The sequence below is a fragment of the Neovison vison genome, chromosome 1 (assembly GCF_020171115.1).
Source record: "Neovison vison isolate M4711 chromosome 1, ASM_NN_V1, whole genome shotgun sequence".
In the NCBI taxonomy this organism is placed as follows: domain Eukaryota; kingdom Metazoa; phylum Chordata; class Mammalia; order Carnivora; family Mustelidae; genus Neogale; species Neogale vison.
In genome coordinates, this window is record NC_058091.1 from 251,980,740 (window position 1) to 252,001,646 (window position 20,907).

Genomic DNA, 20,907 nt, shown 5'->3' on the forward strand with positions numbered 1-20,907 from the left:
GTGGGAGCAGCAGACTCCAAGATTACAGGCCTGTCTTGCCTTCTCCCCGCCCCTGTCTCAGGATCAGCTCCAGGACAGCCCAGGCCTGGGTCATTCTGGATTACTGGCTCCATTTCACAGTGAGGCTAAGGCGCACATCTGGCCTAGGGCTCTGGCCTCCTCACCCCCAGGATAGAGCAGGGTCTGGCCGCTCCAGACCTGGGCTCTCCGGTGTCCTGCCCTGCCTCCTAGCCACCTCTGTCACCCCTGCTGGCCTCGTCAGATCTACTTCAGCGCTTTTGTGCCTTTCTCATAGACAAGGGGTGGGGGCTATAGCATCAACGAACTCAGAGAGAAGTCCTTCTGCTTTCTCTTCACCTAATTCCATATGTTCCTGCTCCCAGACCACAATGGACCCCTTAGTAACCAAGTTCATTCCCACCTCCAGGCTGGCGCACGCTCTGGCTCTGCCTGTCACTCAGGACTCAGCTGACATGTCCCTTCCTCAGAGATGTCTGACCATCCAGTCTAACCAGCACCTGACATGCCCACATGAGCTCACTCATGGTCACCTGGCCATGCGGTCTCTGTGCCTGCCTTCCAGCTTCTGGAGAACATTCCTCATTATCTGCGTCTATTGGCTGATGGTCCTCTCCTCCCACTAGAATGGGAGTTCCTCAGGGTAGGGACAGTTCCTGCCTTGCTCACTGCGTATTCACAGTGCAGAATGCCTGGCCGGGCACCAAAAGGTGCTCGATCAAATTCTTAATGACAGGTGTGCCCCCACCCTCACCTCGCCCCGTCCCCCAGTCCATCTGCTCCACTTCCCTCACAAGCTCCCTGGGGCCCTGGGCCTCCTGCCGCACCCTCTTCCACAGATGGCATGCAGAGGGACGGGGGCTGCAACCTGGCTTTGCGGGTGTGACTCTGGTTGGTCATTTCATGTCACAGCCCACCTGCCGAGAGCTTCTGTACAAGCGCTTTGCAAACACTCGGCTCTCAACCTTGTGCTGCCCCTGCTCCCTTTCTTCCTCTGAAGAATCTACCTAGATCAGAGCATTTTCTGGCTCTAATATCCTTGCACCCCAGCTCAACAATTTTTGAGCATCTGCTGTGTCCTGACACCCACTTTTCCCCACTCTCTAGTGCTGGTTCTGTACTTCCAAGCATAGGTCCCAAGCGGCTCCTGCTGGCCTTTGACCGGCGTGGGTCCTCCAGGCCTCATCTGCAAGCTCCGTCCCCACCTGCAGCCTTTCTTGCCGCCGCCTCCTAGCCCTGCTCCAAATTTGAAACTCTCCTGGCTTCCACCGCTCTCTCTTTGGTCTGCCTCTGGCTTCCCTGGAAACTCCCAAATTTTCCTTCCCTGTGTCAGTGGCAGCCATCCCCCGTTGCTTCTCAGAATGGGATCTGAGCTCACGGTGCCCGTGACCAGCTCCTTACGAAAGGTCCTTTCATCTCCACTTCCCACCCTCACCGCATCTCCAAGTGCCCGTCCTACCTTTTCAACAGTCATTTAGATGTTTCTGCCTGACCCTCTGCTGCCGCCTCAAAATGCACAGGTGACATCCAAGGCCCCAAATGCAGGCTCTTCAAGCTGGAAGGCAGGGAGGGGCAGGAATATGCCCGCCACATGCCAAGCACAGTGTGCGAGGCACAGAATGCAGCCTGTGTGCATGAGTGGCGGGGGCACACCCAAGGGGACAGCCTGGTCCTGGCTGCTGTCCCCTCAGGAAAATGGGGTCTCAGTACCCGGATCTGACTCTTTAAGGGAAGCCCAAGATCTGGGTTTTTTTGGTGTGTGAATTCTCTATTTTTTAGAATGCTGTATCTGCCAGCTGGGGGCCGAACGCTCTCCACATTGCCACCTTCCGGTGCATGCCTTGCCAACCGTGTGGCATTCTCCTGAGATCCTGTGCCAGGCCCCTTTCAGGTGCGGGTACCAAAACCCAGCCCACACCAGTTGTAAGCCTAGAGAGGATGTTTTCATGGGACTGACAGAAGAGTGCAGGGACCCTAGTCTCTAGGGCCTTAGGGCCACCAGGGCAATCTTACCTGCTGTCTGTCTATGAGTTCCCTATGGATTGGCCTCATGGCCCTCACCCAACAGGCTCTCTCCACACAAGGGGGGAGAGTTGCCACTGGCCCAAATCCCCACCTGCATCTCACAGCTGCCAACCCCGGAGGCAGAGAAGGCAACTTCTCCACCTCCCCGTGGGAAAAGCCACAAGAAGAATCCTGACTGGTCACGTGGCCACTTGGAACCAATCACAGAGCCCAGGATCTGCACCAGGATCTGCCGGTGACTGACCATCCAAACAGGACCACCTGGTGTCGGGGAGGAAGTCAGCTAAGGGGAGAGGTGCTGTGCCCATGAGGACATGTTTCAAATGCTCAAAACCACAGAGAAAACTGCAACATCCCACACAATGGGGGTCAACTTGCCAGAAACCCAGTTCCCAAAGGGCCTGAAACTTCCCAAGGGCAATGAGGAAGGGCAGTGAGGGGCAGTGTAGAGCCCAAGTTGATTCTGGATCCTCAGCCTTGCCCCTTTACCACAGAGCCTCACCAAGGCCACCTGCCTCCCACCCATGGTCCCCTCGAGAGGCCCCAAAATGGCCTGTTTCAACAGCCTCCCCCACACTCTCCTCCTGCCAGATGGGGAGCTCACTGCCTCCTGAGACCCGTGAGTCTCAGTGTCACCACCTGTTAGGACGGTCTCTCTCAGTCTCCTGTGTCTCCCCGCTGCTGGTCCTGACCCTATCCTGTGGGGCTACACAGAACAAAGCCAATCTACCCTCCCTTCCTGGCTTCAGTGCCTGAAATTAAATAGTATAACCCCATCCCCACCCAGGCCTTTGAGGACTTCTCTCTTAGGACATGACTGAAGTCAGTCTGTCGGTTACCCACAGGCCCGAGGCAGGTGCTGTCGCTTAAGGCCAAAGTGCGCAGGTGGATGGCCGTGCTCTGAAGAGGGCTCGGCATGGCACACGTCCTTGGTTGAAGCCTCTGGCGCTGGGCAGCCTTCTTGCTCTCTCGGCCTCTCTCCCCTCCATTACGCAGCTCCCAATCCATTTTCTCTTTCTGACATCACTTCCCCTGACTCAAGAGCTCTGAATCATGTCTGCCTCCTCCGGGTCCCTTGCCCCCAACATGTAACATCCAGGGGCTCCTCCTTTCAAACGTCTCCCACATCCATCTCTTTTCCTCCATCCCTGCCGCTTGCTCACTGGGAAAGGGCGGGGGGCTCATCATTTCTTGCCTGGATGACCGCCACGGCCTCCTGGTTGGTCTCCTTGCCTCCAGCCTCTCCTTGCTCCCATCTATCCTCCACACACTGCCAGATTAATCTTCCTTAAACACCACTCGCCTCCTGTCACTCCCGTGACCACGAAGCCAGACCTATCACTTGTTGGTTCCCCTCGGGCCCCGTCTGCTCCAGCTGGCTGTGCCTCCCAGTGTCCCCCGGACACACACAGTCACCAGGGAATGCCTGTGCCTTCATCATCTGGCCCATCCCACTACCTGCCAAGGCCCGAGATGGAGTCCCTTTCTTCTGGCCTCGGGGCCCCTGGAACTCAGGAGCAGAGGATGGGGGCAGCCAGGAAAAGCCCCGGAGCCTCCAGTCTGCAGGCTGGCAGGTAGGTTACCCCTGCCTGGCCAAACGAGGCTCTCCAATGTTGCCGTGGCCCCTGCCTTCCTTCTGCTCTGCTCAACCTTCAGTCTCTAGGCTGGGAGGCGTCACACCTAGCCATAAGGGTGACTGGAGGCGCATCACCCTTCACCATGTTAGCCTTCCTTCTCAAACCCCCCACGAAAGCTGGTACTCCAGAATAAGCACCTTCCCAAGACTCCAGGCCGGCAGGGCCTTGCCCTTATGGCTCTCTGCCATTTCTGTCCACCAAGGACCTTACACTTCTGGCCTTGGTCCCGGGAGAGAGGCCCAAAGTGTCCCCCTAGCATGGGCAGCCCCTACAGTATGGGCCTGGCATGGGGCTAAGTTGCTCCCCATGGAATATCTCATTTACTCCTTGCAACTCTATGAGGCAGGAACCTTTCATTATCCATGTTTTCTGGATGAGGAAACTGAGGCACAGACAGCTGAAGTCCCCTGCCTAACGTCATCCAGTTGAAGATTCTAAAGATTTTATTTATTTATTTGACAGAGAGAGATCACAGTAGGCAGAGAGGCAGGCAGAGAGAGGGGAAGGGAAGCAGGCCCCCTGCTGAGCAGAGAGCCCGACGCGGGACTCGATCCCAGGACCCTGAGATCATGGCCTGAGCCGAAGGCAGCGGCTTAACCCACTGAGCCACCCAGGCGCCCCCCAGTTGAAGATTCTAACCATCATCTGCAGAGCCCTGGCTCATAGTGGCTCTTGTGCTTTAGGGACTCCCCAGCCTCAGCCCACCAAAAACGCCTGGTGTTCAGAAGGAGCAGCCCTCCAACCCAAGCCTATAGGCTGAGGACTAAGAAGCCTTTGTCACTCCCTTCCTGTGATCACTTCTTCAGAGGACTGGATAACCAGGGAACAGCATCTGCTAAAGAGAGACCATCACTGGGGTGCCTGGGTGGCTCAGTCGGTTAAGTGTTCAACTCCTGATTTCGGCTCAGCCCATAGTCTCAGGGTCCGATCCAAAATCACTTTGGTCTCTCTCCCTCTTGCTCACGTGTGCTCTCTCTCTAAAATAAATAAATAAATCTAAAAAGAGAGAGAGAGAGAGCCCCTCATTAAAATTTCTAGAATTTTGCAAGCCAGTTGACATCATGTTGGTAGCTTAAAATAGGCCATAGTGGGAGTGTTTACACCATGGAAATTGGCAAATCAGCCCTCCAGCTCTCCCAGAGTGCCAAGTGTTAAACATTTAGCAGCACATCGCTGCTAGGGAGGGAATGCTGACCACCCTCAGAAAAGCAGCCTGGCCTGTGGGTGGTAGGCTTCAGGCAATCCACACAAAAACAGCCCCTTCTCCCCCCATAGAGCCAGGGATCTAAAAGGATAGGGGTCTTGAGAGGAATGGGTGGGTCTCCAAAGTGGACCTCTGGTTGTATGATCCCAAAGGATCTGGAGGAAAAAAAGGTCTCTGGAATAGTGTCAGGGAAGCTCTGAGACTTTTGGTAGACTCAGATTCTGACCAGACATGCCCAACACGGAAAGATCGCCCCAAACCAAGTACAAAACCACTGACAAGAGACATGGGATGGAGAAGCATGTAGGGAGGGCTGAGCTCAGGTCCAGCTGTGGCCTGCAGAGAAATGCCAAAGCCACATGGTGCAGGGGGTGCTTGGAGGAGGAAGAGCAGGAAAGGGCAAGCCTGCTCTTTGGTGGGGGCTCTGGGAAGTTGAACTTCCCACCCACCAGTCTGTAGCTGAGGACACTGACCTGGAGGGGCAGGGCACACTCTAGTAAGAAAGCACTGAAGATCAAGAAGGCAAGATCAGAGAATGCCTTCTTGGGAATGAGTTCAGGTCTTCTGGGCCAGACAGATCCCACCCCAGGTGTTGGCAGAGGAAATCTTACTGATCTCTGAGGAAGTGGGAGAGGGAGTGGTCATGGGGCAGGAGATGCCTGAGCTGCAGCTAAATTTTCAGAAGAGGAGGCAAGCTGGATTTGGTGAATGCATCAGGGTTTTTCAAGTGCAAGCAACAAAATCCATTCTCACAAATTTAAGCAAAAAAAGGGAAAATCCTGGCAAGAAATTGGGTCGTTGAGAGAAGGGACAAGAGATTTAAAAGCAGGTGCTGAAGTGAGAAAGGAACTAGGAGCAGGGAAATTACTTACCTGCTTTATTGGGTCCTGCTGCTGAGGTTAGGGGCTCCCTAAAATCCCCACTAAGGTTGTATCTAAAAGGCGAGAGGTTATGGGGTCCTAGTGGGCCCAGGGATGGAAGTGGGACAAATGCAAAACCCAAAAAATGTTCACTGAAGGGGTCTCAGCCTGAGGATCTGATGCAAACCCCAGGCATGCTTCCAGTGGAGCTTCTCTGTTGGCTACAGCTGAGCAAGGAAGGTAGAGCCACACGGGGCCATACTGGGACTCCCGCAGACCCTTCCCTCCAGACCAGCTTCCCTGATCACAGAGTTACTGTTCTGGTGGGTCAGGGCCAGACTGGAAACAGTGTATCTGGATTTCTGCCAGACACCTGATAGACTATCTCAGGATCTGCAAATGGAGACACAGGAACCGGATGGCAGCATTTTTAAAGGAATGCAAAACCAGTTGGACCGCCAGCATTGTTTTCGAACACCGCTGATTAAATAGCTAATGTGGATCCAAATTTGGGTCTTCCCCTTTGAGCCTCAGACTGTGACCTTGGTGCTCTTCAGCATTCTTATTAAATAATTTGGGCAAACTACGTTGATGACACACTGGTTAAACCTGAGAACAATGTACCCATCTCTTCTCGGTGGAGAAGCTGTGAGTGATGGCACGCAGGACATAGTGGCATAATGGCATAGACAGCTTGGCTGTGGGGACTGGTTCCCATGGCACAGCACTTGAGTTGGCCCAAGGAGGAAGGACATCTGTTGCATTTGTTGGATGGCTGAGGGAAGGGATGCTCCCTCCTTCTCCCTGGATTGGGCCTGCAAGAATGTACCCTGGTAAGTTGTGGCAGCCACCTTGGCACTGGGAGGGTAGAGGCTGTTGGACAGTGGTGCCAGCCCCCAAAGAGCAGAGAAGAGGGATGAATCCTGGTCCCACTGTCCCTCCTGGATCCAACCATGCCTGAAGCTAACCTACTCCTGGTCTTTCAGTTCCACACGCCAATAAATCCCTTTTGTTTAAGTCACTTTGGGTTGGGTTCCCTAGTATTTGCAATAGATACACCTAGTATCCTTTGCGAGTTCATGCCAGGGCATTGTGTCACAGTGGGTTAAGCTGGGATGGACATCCAGAGGCAGATAACAAGGATGCAGGGGACAGAGAAGGGGCTTGGAACCATGCTACATGAGGAACAGCTGAAAGGACTGGAGGTGCCCGGCTGTTAAGAGCAGATGGGGCCAGGCTGGGGCCCTGTCTTAAATAAGTGAAAAGGGGGAAGCCATTCAGCATGGCCCCAGAAAGAAGAGCCAAGAGCCATTTTGGGGAGCTTACTGGGAAGGATTCCTCCTCATTCTAAGAAAGTGACTTTGAACAGTCCCAACCACCTGAAGGAGTATGGTGGGGGCAAGTTGGAAAGCCAACACCCAGGAGGTTTATATACAAAATCCTGTGGCTTGGACATTCAGGAAGCACCCAAGATGGGGCAGGATATAGAGGGGGCAATGAGCTTGGAAGGGTGGGCGGATTAGCCCAAGACCACACAAAGAATTAAGGTCCCCTGACTTTCTCCTACAGTCTTTCATGTCCATGGGCCACCAGACAAGACCCTGACAGTAAACGATCACATGGGACAGTGTTCTGCTCCCCACAGTGTGGGAGGGGGTAGGGAAGGGGGTCAGGCTGAGCAGTAACAAGGTTCCAGCCCTGCCACTTCTCTGAGCCTCAGTGTCTTCATCTAATAAACGGGACTAACTTCACATACCTTGTGGGTTGTCCTGAGGTTCTGATCAAATAATGCAGGCAGAGCCCAGCGTGGGCCATGATTACTACCATTACAAATTTAATTAGGAGTAAAAAAGGTAGCAGTTTACAGCGCTGAAGGCTCCACCTCTCCTCCACCCCAGGTTTCTCGCCTAGACGCAGGATGAGTTTTGGAGTCAAAGACCTGGACGGGAACTCCAGCCCTGCCTAATTCCGCCCAAACTGCAGGAAGCCGTGCCCTCCCTCATCAGTAAAATGGGACCAACGCGGCGGTGCATTCAAAGCCCCCGGCCTACAGGAGGTGCTCACGGAGGTCGGCGCTCTTGTCCCTTCGGAAGCGAGGTCAGCGGGGGTGCTCTGCAAGTCCTACGCACCCCACCCCACCCACGAGTGGGGCCCACTGGCTAGCCCCGTCTCGGGGGCGCAGCTGGGCGCTAGAATCCAGGCACCGCGGAGGCCGCCGAGCCGTGGTGCCCGGAGGCTGGACGCCCGCTCCCCCGGCGGCAGCCGAGCGCTCAGCCAGGAACTTGTTAACAGGCCCCGAACAAAGAGCCGCTAATCCCGCGGGCGTCCGCGGGCGGGCTGGCGGGCGGAGGGATCCCGCCCCTTCCCCAGCCCCTGCCTCTTCCCCGCGGCCGCCGAGCTCCCTGCGCAATCAACCCTGGCGCCGGGGCAGGGGCGGGGCCGCGGGGGCCCCGACGGACCTCCAGGGTGCTACTCCCCAAAGTCCCAGCGGGCGAGCCGGCTAATTGCTAATCCCGCGGGCTCGGGCTCCCACTGGCTCCGGTCTCTGCCGCCCCTCGGCCGCGAACGTGCCAGGCAGCCGGCGTCTAGCCCGGGACCCCGCCCGCCAACTACTCGAACAACCGGGCAACGGGGTGGGGATGGTTTTTTGGAAGCAGGTCAGGCTCCGGTCACGCGGGGACTCTAAGGAAGCACTTCTACCTGCCCGTGCCTGGCAACCTTTTGTTAGGGAGGAGTGAGAGGGCTGGAAAGTGAGGGGGGGGCAGCAACCTCTCAACTCAAGGTGGTCTCTGTCGCAATTAGGAGGGGTAGGGTCTCACTCCGGTGTACTCCCAGCAAGCTCTCTGCGGGACGTGCTGGGGTGGGGCGGTGGGGGGAGGTGGGGTCCCACCTGCCCTCCTGGCTGGGGAGGTACCCGGCAGAGGTGGAGTACAGGGTCTGAGCTCTCTACGCCAAGGGCCCTGCAGTTGCAGTTCGGGCTCAGTCAGTCTAGCCTGACTCCCCTCCCCAAATCGCAGGACATATTTGCCTGGAGCTCAAGGTGACCCTGAGCCTTCCAGATGGACAGAGCTCTGACATCCAGGTGTGGGGAGGGTCCTAGCTCTGGGAATTCACCCATCAGGGCGCTGGCCCTTGGTGCTTTTTTCAGGGGGCCCCTCCCCCATCTAAGTGGGACCTAAATCCTGCCTCTTTGTGACCTACCCTGGGGACAAGCAGCTGCCACTCAGGCCTCTAGATTTCTCAGTCTCTCCCTCCATTCCCCTCTCAGACAGGGCTGGGATGGGGTTGTCTACAACTAGACCTGGAGAAGGGAAGGGAGGGCGCGGCAAAAGAGAGAAAAAAATGCCAGTCAAAATGCAGGCCTCCCCTCGGGCCTCTGCCCTCCCACCCGGACCCTCCGCTGCACCCTCTTCCGCAGAGATGGCACAAGGACTCCCCGGAAGTGAGGACAAAACAGTGCCCTCTGCCGTATCCATCACCATCAAGTGCTAGCATTTACGGAGTGCCTACTGCGTGCTTGGACTATGACACACCAATGACGTGCATTAGTCCACCTAATCCACGCAACAGCCCTGTGAATTAGGTCCTCCCAGCACACCATTTTTTTATAGACAAGAAAGCCGGAGAGCTTGCTAGGACTAGGGCGGCGCACAGGGGGTGCCAGGGGCACAAAATTGAAGGAGGCTGACCCTGCACTTGCATGACTTATTCCTCACCCTAGTCCAAGTCCTAGTCCAAACCCAGACTCCAGAACTGCCAACTCAGCCATTCCACCACCTCCTCGACATGCCTGGGATGCTGGCTCCTGAGGGCCAAACGCTGCTTGTGGCTTCTGACATCTGTGCCCAGGGAAGAGGGTGGGCTGCGGGCATTGACACTCTGACCTTCTGGGCGGCTCTAAGAAGGCCTGTTTTTGCCACTGGGGGTGTTCATCAGTTAAGGCAGGGCCCTGGTTCCTGACTCAGGCTCTGGGACTCACAGTTGCCACCTCTGCTTCACAGCCACCTTTGGCCCTGCCTCGGCAGACACCTGGCTCCAAGGCAATGCAGGCGGCTACCTCGGGGGTGGTTGGGGGTTTCACTGGGTGCTGGGCAGGTGTGAGTAGGTCCTGGGGGAACCTGCTGCTAAGGGCACAGCCCACCCTGGGCTCCCAAGGCAGCCTCCTTGTGCACCAGCCTCTGCTCCAATAGAGTCATCAAGTCTGATGCTTAGGATACAAAGAGGCAAACAGCACAGAGAGGTTAAGGGACTTATCCAAGATCACAAAGCAATCAAATGGCAGAGCTGGGACTAGAATTTAGTCTGGTCCAGGGCCCACACCCTTTTGCTGCCATGTTCTGTGTCAGAGCTGACCATCAGGACATGGTTCCAGGACAAGCTGAACCCAAATCATCATTTTCATAGAGCCCTATGTTCTTTGCGCACTGGAGGAATTGGTGTGTGAGTCAGGCCCAAGTCCCTGAAGGGGGCGGTATGTGTACAGATTGGAAGGGCGGGTGTTTACTTCTTCCACCTAAAACCATGACTCCTTCCTGGGACTCCTGCCTGGGGCTGGAGCGGCGACAAATGTTTTTCTCTCTTATCTCTGGACTTGGGCCCTGATCACCTCAAGACTCTAGCTCTGTCCTAATCCATGCCCCTTCAACGCCAGGGAAAATGGGAGGAGTTAAACAGCCAGAGCTGTCTGCTCCATGTTGGGTTTCATCCTGAGGCCCTCTATGTGACCCATCATCTCCTTACTATAACCTATTCAAAAACATGGAACAGGCTAGGGAATAAAAGCTACTTGTCCAAGGCCAGGTGGCTCAGACTAAAACCCAAGCCTGTCTGTCTTCCAAGCCCCTGCCCTTTCTATGCTACCTGACAGGAGGAAGGAGCTGAGGCTCCCCAGAAGGCAGAAACACCTGTCAATGCCATTGCCATGGGAGCAGACAAAAGGAGTGAAGGGATGGACCAGTAGAACTGATCACAGGAAGCTGAGCTTCCAACCAGATGGTGAGGAAACCATCCCCAGGGGCTCAAGGGCCTGACTGTCCTGGTGCTCTCGGTCTCAGGAATCAGAAGTCCCAACAGGTTCTGCACAGAGCAGCCCAAGTCCTGGTGTCAATTCCATTCCTTAGGATGGGGTGGGGCCTAAGGAACAGGCCACCAGGGCAGATGCGCAGGGACAGGATGGGCAATGCCATGGTTCCGTGTCCCCCTGCTCCACCTTCCAAGGGCTTGAGTCCTCAGGGCTGGGGCCCAGAATGACATCATTTGCATGACAAAACACTGATCTGGGATCATCTATGCCAGGAGGGTTAGGGATGAGCAGGGACGTTCCTACTCACTAGTGCTGGGCATATGACCTGTACACCTGTACAAAGGACCCACAAACATACATGATCACATGAGCTGGGTTGCCATCTATGTGAGGGTCCAAGGCACGGACACCCCATTGTGGGGCTTTAATTTGCTCATTCCTACCTTGGCCAGGAGCCATTTCCAGCTTCTCCAGAGTGAAGAAGTCTGTGTTCAGGGACAGGGAGGGGGAGGCCTGCCAAGGGGGGCAGAGCAACCTTCTCTTCCTCTCCCTAGCCGTGGCAGCCCTCCTTACCTAGCCAGAGAACCCAAACACAAGTGGAGGAAAAATATGCACTTGACTGGCCGTGACTCAGAGCATGTTAGGGGCTAAAAGCAGGGTCACGGCACTGTAGATGATGGCAATGCCCGCAGGCCCCACAGGCCTCTCCGGGGCTGAGGAATCTGTCCTGTAGGCCACTCGAAGCTCAGCAATGTGCCGTGGGCCTGGGAGGAGTCGGGGAGGCCTCCTGGAGGGAGCTGGACTAAAGCTGGGGGCTGAGATAAGCAGAAGAGTTGGGACTGGCAGCAGCAGGGAGGAGATGGCCTAGGTCTGGACAGAGCAGAAGATGTCAGCTATAGGGTGAGGAGGGTGGCTGGTGGGGCCCGGCGCACCAGGTTCTGCAAGGCAAGGGAGTTATAGATTGTCTGCGGGCATGGATGCCCAGCTCACCGGCAGTTAAAGCCAAGAGCCAGTAATGATACAGGTGTTTCCCTAAGGGTCCCCAGGCTCAGGGTTGGACTTCTTCTTCAGGCCTGGGGGGCCATAGAAGGCTTTCTAGTGGGGTTCCAGCCTGGATACCAGGGACATTAATCAAAGCAGAGGAGCCACAGAAAGGAGATGAATGGGGATGGCCACTGAACTGATCCAGGTGGGAAAGGTGAGGGAGAAAGGGGCTGGGGGCGGGAATGCTGACAGAAGAAGAGAGGGACACGAGCAATGTCACAAGTAGAGCTGAGCTGGAGGACTTGGTGACAGATTAGACATGAAGCGTGAAGGAGAAGGGAGAGCCAAGAGAGACTGCAAGGTTTCCAGCCCCGGGCTGGAGGACTAGAGGGAGGGGGAAGGCAAGGAGGGGCCGCAGGAGAGGGCTGGCCTGGATAGAGAAGGCTCAGGCATGCATGTACGTGGACACGTGTGTTCCCAGGTAGTCAACACCATGACCTCTGTGCAGAGACGGGGCCCCTCCACCCCAGGCTGGAGGTAGCTCCTGACTTTAAGACTGTGTGGCTTGAGTCTGCAGGTCTGGGGCCCACAGCAGCCCCAGGAGGGACAAAGTTATGTAAGACAGGAGGGCTCCTGGCCCCTGGCTGAGGCTAGAGCTGGCCACTCCAAGGAACCTGCCAGTGGCTTCTGGCTAGGGCTTTGGAACTTGCATCGATGCCAATCCCCAGCTTCCTGAGGCCAGCCCCTCTCAACATGGACAAGGGAAAACAGGCCAGTCAGAGGACCAATCTTCTCCTGGGGACACCTGTGGGGCCCTAAAGTCCAGCCCAACCCATCCCTGAGACAAGGTGAGAGCGGGGTATCTTTTAGCCCTAAAGAATTAAGACACCCTTCCCCTAACCAGCTACTGTAGTCCAGGGGTGAGGGACAGACAGAGGGATCCAGGACCAGCCCTGAGGATGGGGATGGGGCCCGAAGAAGAGACCAGCAGGACCGACGGCTGGGGTCAGGAGGGACAATACCAGAGCTTGGTGACCCTCAGCACCACCTTCCAGGAGAGCCAGCGCCTCACGGGCCCCTCCCCCTGGGAGTGCAGAGATCTGTGTGGCTGGGCAACCAACAGGTGTGAGAGGCCCACCCTGGTGGGGAGGCAGGTGCCAGCTGTGTGACCAGGATGAATGGGAAAAAGCTGTGAGGCAGGGTGGGGGCGGGGTCCCTGTGTGCGGGGGCCACACGGGGTAGGGGGTGAGTGTGCTGAAGGGACAGGCTTTTGCGTGAGACGGAGGGTGGGCCCCTGGCCTGGGGAGCAGGAGGCTGCAGTCCTGCTGGCCCCCTGCGCCCCCTGCTGCCCGACTGGCCCGTCCCTCCCTCAGCCACTCACACATATTTTTCACTGGCTGCTGTTGCCGAGGAGATGATGGGTGGTGTGGGAGGAGGGGCGGGAGGAGCTGGGGTCATCTCTGGGCCAGCCTGCCTGGGCACGTGTGCCCAGAGCCTATGGGGGACAGTAGTAAAGGACCCCAGATTAGGAGAAGGGCCCCTGCATGCCCTTCAGAGGCTTCTTCCACAAGCTGAGAGTGGAGGCTCAGTGGCAGCCTCCGCTCCAGGGCGGCCCCCATGCACCGGTGCCCACCTGCCCCCTCTGGAGGCAACCTCGGACCCGGCCCCAACAGGTGCCCCACCAACCCGGGACAAGGTTCCCCTACTCTGTGACCATCTGAAGCATCCAATGTGGCAACCCCCCCACCCAGGCTGTGGCACCCTGACTCGCCAGCACCCATCACCCCCTTATCCTATTCATATGGGCTCACCTGTGCCACTGCTCACAACCATCACACACGTACAGTAGGCCAGCCATCACACAAGCTCATCTGGTCCCCCACACACCGATGCTGCACACACTGCCAGCTCCCATCGTCGCCAGGGCACACATGCCAAGCCAGAGCCCTCACACGTGCTCACGTGGGCGACATGCAGATATGACCACACCGCCTTCTCACACACAGCCGACTCAGTAAACATTTCCTGGGTGCCTACTTGGTATCTGGCAACACCTCCCCTGTGTGAGGACATTGAACACCCCCAGTTCACCATGGTTGGCTCACCAAACCTGCACCCCCTGAGGGCTGCATGCACCACCCGGACACGGATATGTATGCAATAGGAACACACACCCAGCAGCAGCACAGCCTCCCAGCTTGATCTGGATGAAAAGGGGAGGTCATGGGGCAGGAGGGTTTGCTAAAGTGAGGCTTTCAGGGGTGGTGGGGGTGGGGAGGTGGTGGGAAACGGATGGGGTAGAGCAGAACAAGGACTGAGGGGATAGACTGGGGAGGGCAGCCAGGCAGTGTGGGTGCAGGATATGCTACGCAGAGACCCTTTAAAGAAACAGCCATCAGCCTCAATCATCAGGCTGGTCTCAGCTGTCACTCATTGATCTCCAGTCTGGCTTCGCATCTCAGGAACCCCAATGCTCCCTTCTGACCCCTAGGATTAACAATGGCCCAGCCAGGCTGGGAGGCATCCCTCAGGTTCTCAGGACAGCAAGAATCAAGCATTGCTAGGGTGAGCCTCATGCTCCCTTGATCACAGAAATGACCACCCCCCACCAAATACACACATAAGCTCAGCTCTGCTAAGTGCATGGATGGTGGGGAGGGGGGATGATCAGAAGGCCCTAACAACTCAGCTCAGGTGGAAGCTCAGGGAGAGCAGACAAAGGACGCTGGGGAACTCCCCCCACCCCAAGGGAGGTGGGCTGAGAGCTTAGTTACCAAGCAGGTTAGGGTGGCCAACGGGACATGAGGGGAGAAGGAAAGGCGGTGCAATGAAAGCTAGAAGGGAGAGCAGCAGCGACCCCACAGTACACAACTATGGCCCCCCATGCACCAAGGAGGTTGGGAGCCACAGCCCTGGCCAGGGGCCACGGACCTTTGACAGTGCGGGCTGCAAGAGCCGGGGGCTGGTGTATGCGCCTCCACGCCTGAGTGTGTGCGTGTGCGAGCGTATGGCGGGGACAGAGGAGGACACTGTGTTCTGGACGTGGGCAGAGGCCAGGTGCCAAGTCGGATTAGTGAGTAGCTGTTCGGGTCAGATGCTACCGGCAAGAGGAATCTTAAGACCCCTCCTCATTTTCCTGGGCACTGGGATGTGGTCAAAATCTTCTAATCTGCGACCCTCAGAGTCAGGCTCCCCCGGGCGTTGATTCAAACCCCCGACTCTGCTCTGGGGCCGGGCAACCAGCAAACTTCCCCCGCCCGGAGGCGTGGAGCGTTTACACTCGCCAGCCCCGCGCGCTGACAGCTGCTCCAGCACTTGGCAGAACCCAGGCTTCCGGGGAAGCGCGCGGGGAAGCTGCGCAGCATCGAGAAGCGGCCCCCGCGTCCCGCCTCGCAAAGTTTGGCCTCGGGGGGCTTCCAGCCGGGTCGGGCACAGCGGGTCAGGGACCCCCCCAGAGCAGGGAGCGTTCGCGCGCACAGTCCCCCGCAAACCACCCCAGAGCGCGCGCGTGACTCACCCGAGCTGTGGAGCCAGACGGTGAGGACCATGCCCAGGAGCGCTGGCCAAAGGCCGGGCCGGACGGCCATGGCCGCGGGCGGGCGGGCGAGCGGGCCGGCCGGGCGCGGGGCCCCGCGGGCGGGAGGGCGTCTTTCAGCGCCTCAGCCCAGAGCCCCAGCCCGGGGCGCCCCCGGGGCCCATGCCAGCGGACTGCGCTGCCTCGGGGCGGCCGGCTGCGGGGCGTACACGGCGCGTGGCTCCCCTGGGCACCCGGAGCACAGCAATGCAGCCGGGGCGGAGCGCAGCGCCAGCCGCGCCGCGCACCGAGCCAGCCGCCGCGCCGAGCCCGCAGCCGGGGAGCGGGCCGGCGGGCGCCGCAAAACCCGGACTGGAGCAGCGGAGCGGGGCGACGGCAGGGCGGGGCAGGGGAAGGAAGGAGGGGCCGGGCCGCCCCACGCCACGCGCGCGGGCCACCCTCAGCTCCGGGGATCCCTCCAGGCGTTGCCCGAGGCTCCCCCGGGGAGGGGTTGGGGGTGGTGGGCGGGGAGGCCTCCCACCGCCCCGCGCGGTCTCCAGGGACAGGGCCTGGAGTCCGAAACCCGGAATGGATCGGTTCTCCGGATCCGGGCTCTCCCAGGCCCGCCAGCCTGCGCACAGGTGGCCCGGGAGGGGCCCAGGGCTGCAGCGACCCCGGCGCGGAGCCAGCCTGCAGAGAACCGCCTGGGGCAGGGGTGCCGGGGGCAGGTTCCACTGCAGTCCTCTCTCCCCACCCTACTCCGCTCCCCGCCTCCCGGCAGTGTTCCCTGGCCGTCAGCGTGCTGCGGTACGCCACCAGCCCGCGGCTTGGTTAGGGGACTGCGGGAGAGCACCCGGGCCCCGGCGCTCGGGCAGGCCAGACTCGGGGCCACCTGCAGTCCCAACCGTGTAGCCTGGTGGATCCCAGTGTGACCCAAGATTTCTCTAACCCCGTGGCGCCTCTCGCTGAAGGAAAACAACCCCAGGGCACAGCGTCTCTGACTGGGCGCGCGGTGTTTGCGCCCTGAGCGCGCACAACGCCAGAGATGTGGGCGTGAAGGACTGAGCGGGTCTTTAAAAGCTAAGGAGACCCGGGATAGGGTCTAGACGCCTCCGCCTTCTAGCTCTGTGACCTTGGGCAAGTCACGTCGTCTCCTGGAGCCTCCAGCAGTGACCGCTGTTGGAGTCTCCTGCTCCCCACCCCCATTCCCTAATCTGGTTAAAGTAAACAGACTGTTGCCTTGAAGGAGAAAGGAAATGGCAAACGCGCAACATATACCCAGGGCGAATTGTCAGAAAAAGAGACGGTCCTACTCTGGGTCTGGAGAAGGACGAGAAGGGTGAGGGCATGGTCGCAGAGCAAACCTCCTAAAGGGACCAGTCCATGATGTAAATTGGTCCTGCAGGCTGGGTGATATGATAATGGTCTACGCTTCCACAAAGCGATATGAGCTCTCCTATTTTTCTTGAAACCACGAGGCCCTCTCTCGGTCTGTCTTTTGTTTCCCACTTTTGATAGAGAAGGGTTAGGAGAAATGTTTTGCTTTTCTCTTAACTAGTATAAGAAACATCAGCCAATGTCCAGATACACATGTACAGACGCTGGGCTTTAGCGCGGAGGAGACAATGGCGACCCGGTCACTGGGCGTGGGATCCCATCGCAGGGGGGCAGCTGGCTTTTCTACACCAGGTGCCAACTGGTGTTGAACTGGGGCCCAGTACGGCCATATCGTCCACATTTTCAAGAGAAGTCACTGTGTGTGAAATCTTGGCATTTAAAATTTCTAACTGAAAAGTAATCTTTATTTTATTTTTTTACCTCATGTGAGCCCAGATGAAAATGTCCACAAATATCCAGCGGCCTCCAGGTTTTGAGCTCTGCTTTGGTGATTGCTTGTATGTAGGCTTTGTCTACCTGATCTACCCAACTGGAGTGTGAGAGAAAGTGTGTGTGTGTGTGTGTGTGTGTGTGTGTGCGCGCGCGCACAGACGTGCGTTTGCATGCATGTGTGTGTGTTGCCAGGAGCGGTGTGTGCCCAGGGTGCTCCCTCTGACACTATGCCTCGCATGCTCCCAGGGAAGAGGTGGGTAGGAGAGGTGAAACCTTACTAGGACCATCATTTGGGGCACCTGGTGGAAGAGAGTTAGGAACTGGGGTTTAGGCACTGAAGAGAAGGAAGTACTGGGAGTGGGGGCTGGGAGATTAGATAATATCATAATGGTCTCTGCTGGACTCTGTTATGTCCTTGCCTACATTTTAATTTGATCCTCACATGCAATCCTGTTAAGTGAACTTTATTATCCCCATTATACAGATGAGGTAATTGAGACTTAGGGAGAGGAAGTGCCTTAGGTCCAGGGCCAACCTTATTCAATGTTTGCAGGGCTAGCTAAGATTGGTTCTAGGGTGGCTTTGACTTCAATGTCTGTGCTCCTTACATTTCCTCTTCCTACAGCTTTTGCTCTGGGATTAGAGTTTGGGAATAAGGTTTGGGGAACAAGAAATGAAAGGGTCTGTATCTCTCTTCAGTTCTCTGTGATGTTCACTTCACTGGCCTCCTCCACTAGAGTAGAATGATCTGTGTAGCAGTCAGGATAGACTAGGTTATGTCATGGTAACAAACAGTCCCCAAATCTCAGTGGCTTCTGTTTTGTTTCTCATTTGTTCACCATGGATCTACTGCTCTAGATTATCCTCCACTGAGGACACAGGCTGACAAAACAGCCACTCTCGGGAGCATCTTTGGTCAGTGAGGCAGAGGAAAAGAGAGCTCTGGAGGTACACCCAGCAGCCATCGATGGCTCAGTCCTGAAGTGACACATGCCACTTCCACTGACAATTCATTGGTTAGAACTGACCCCATGGCCCCATCCAAAGGACAAAGAATTACATGTCTCTTCTGTGCCAGCAGCTGAAATAAGAGGAAAGTAGCATTAATGATGACCACTACCTCAAAGCCCAGCATGATGGATCCCCTGCCTTACTCTGCAACCCTACCTGGACTGTAGCCATGGTGGCTTCCCTTCTGTTTCTCCAGCATCTAAGCTCACCCCCACTGCTGGACCATCCTATTTGCCTTTCTTCCCGAGACACTCTGTCCCCAGATCTTCACGTGGCTGGTTCCTTTTAGTGACTCGGGCCTTGGCTTAGCTGTCCCCTTCCGATTGGTACTCAGGGCATGTCAGGCAAAGGAGCAGGGATGCCCTTGCTGAGATGGGGAGTAAATGTCTCACCTAAATTCTTCTTAAGAATCTAGGTTGGAGGGCTGCCAGGAAATGCTGGTCTCAGGCTCAAAGGTAGATGGTCAGATAAGAGGGCTCCTAACATCTTCAACCTTCTTTGCCTTTGAGCCTCAGATTTAAAGGGAGGGAGAGGCCAGACCCTGCCTAGGCTGGACCCTCCCATAAGTGTCTGTGGCCACCTTGCAATATCCCAGTGACCATGCTTGGGTTTCACCTCCAGCTGCCGCTGCTGGCTAGGAATTTCTCCTTGACAGGCAGCAGGAATCTACCCCTCACTGGATCACTGGATTCACATTCTGGGGCCTCATCAAACCTCTCTCCCCACTGCCCCTATGTTCATTTCTGTTATTCAGAAGACTCTTACTACTACTTCTTCTTTTTACTTTCGAAGACAAAGTCTGGATCTATCCTGAATTTTCTCCCTTTAGACCAAATAGTTTTGCTTCTATCACTGGCATGGCAACAGAACCCTGGGGCCCTGTCCTTGCCGCCCTGGCCCCTACTGCAAGTGCTCTCCTCCAAGTCTGCTCCTCAGAAGACATCTCTTGACGGGAATTGGCACATCTCCTGCGCATGTGCTTGATGCTTTAGCAAGGTCGCAGTCAGTTGCTGGTGCCCGCTGGATAGCGGGAACTCTAAACCCACAGTGATGCCATCACTGACTTGGAGTTGTGCCAGGAGCTCCTGTGATGCTGGGTAAGATGCCCATCTTCAGGCCCTGCTCATCCTGACTCGGATTCAGTATGTCTGGGGACATGTCTAGGAATCTGAGCTTTTACCACGCCTCCCGCTCCCTTCTGGCTATTTCTATTGGTGCCAGTGTTCTGAAGACCCCACAGTGCCCTGTGTCTTTGCCATAGGTACTACCAACACCTGGATGTTCCCCATCCATGCTTGGGACACTGGCTTTCTGAATTTAAGTGCAGAGACTTCCAATTCATCCCCAATTCTATTGCTCTGTATTACATCCAATCCCTCTTTCCTATATGGTGCCCTCTCAGGGTGTGGAAGCTGTCAGGCAGGGTACTTGCTATTTCTCAGCTTCCAGTCCTTCCCAGATGAGATTGGAAACCATAGATCTTTCAACCAAGTCCTTCATAAACAGGTTGCTGAAGGCAGACCAAGGGGAGAGCCTAGTGGCTGCCCACTCCCCACTACCTTGTCAGTTGCACTAGGAAAATAAATCACTATCTCTTTCCTCTGCTCAGGGAACTTCTGGCCACCCCATCCTTCAACTCCCATCTCATGGCTGCATCCAGAAAATACACAGAAAGACTCTCCAGAGCCCCAGATTCATAAGCTTTGTCCTCATCCACCAGGCCAATACCTGAAACAAGAAATTAGTTTGGCGGGCTGAACTTGCTCTTGGTGACCCCACGTTGGCTCTTGATAGTCCCCGGCTTGATCCAAGCATCCATATTTTCCCGCTGCTCAGCATCCAGCTTCTGTCTCCTGGAAGCATGAGCTTCCTGTCTTTCCTTCAAGGACTCACCCTGCCCCAACATCAGTGTATGAGATTCACATGAGACTACCCCACCCCAGTTCCATAGGATAATCCATGCTTCAGATCTAAACACTCAATGTCTACTATTTCTTGAGCCACAGTGATTCACTTAGGGATGGACACTTAGGGATGGACATATGACCCAACCAAGTGCTCAGGCTCTTTTCTGGGATTTTTATTAGAACTAAGGAGAGAAAGAATTTCTTTTCTTGCTGAACTTGGAGCAGAGAAGAGGAGAACCATGTGAGGGGCACATGCCCGAGACTGAGTCTGGTTAGGAAAAGCAGAGCCTGGAGAAGAGAGAGACACTTAACGCTGGTTCATCATTCAAGCCCCCTGGATCCAGCTGCTCCTGAAGCTGCCAGATACACCCCTGGTTTTTCAGTTACATGAGCCAATAAATTCCCCTTTTTTTTTTTTTTAAAGATTTTATTTATTTGACAGAGAACACAAGTAGCAGAGAGGCAGGCAGAGAGAGAGAGAGAGACAGAGAGATAGAGAAGCAGGCTCTGCACTGAGCAGAGAGCCCAACGCGGGGCTCGATCCCAGGGTCCTGGGATCATGACCTGGGCCGAAGGCAGAGGCTTTAACCCGCTAAGCCACCCAGGCGCCCCTCCCCTTTTTCTTGTTTAAGCCCATTTTGAAAGGTTTCTGTCATGTACACTTTAATTTTTTAAAATATCTTATTTATTTATTTATTTATTTATTTATTTATTTTTAAAGATTTTATTTATTTATTTGACAGAGAGAAATCACAAGTAGACGGAGAGGCAGGCAGAGAGAGAGAGGGAAGCAGGCTCCCTGCCGAGCAGAGAGCCCGATGCGGGACTCGATCCCAGGACCCCGAGATCATGACCTGAGCCGAAGGCAGCGGCTTAACCCACTGAGCCACCCAG

At 56.2% G+C, this 20,907-nt stretch overlaps 1 protein-coding gene across 2 annotated transcripts in view; it reads right to left on the reverse strand.

Moving 5' to 3' along the window:
- UNC5A (unc-5 netrin receptor A) overlaps positions 1-15,338 on the reverse strand; it is a 60,566-nt gene extending 45,228 nt beyond the window's left edge. For both annotated transcript variants that reach the window (XM_044228935.1, XM_044228927.1), the window contains exon 1: positions 15,269-15,338. In XM_044228935.1, the coding sequence (XP_044084870.1) occupies positions 15,269-15,338 (70 nt within the window). The remainder of the gene's footprint in view (positions 1-15,268) is intronic.
- Positions 15,339-20,907: the final 5,569 nt, after the last annotated feature.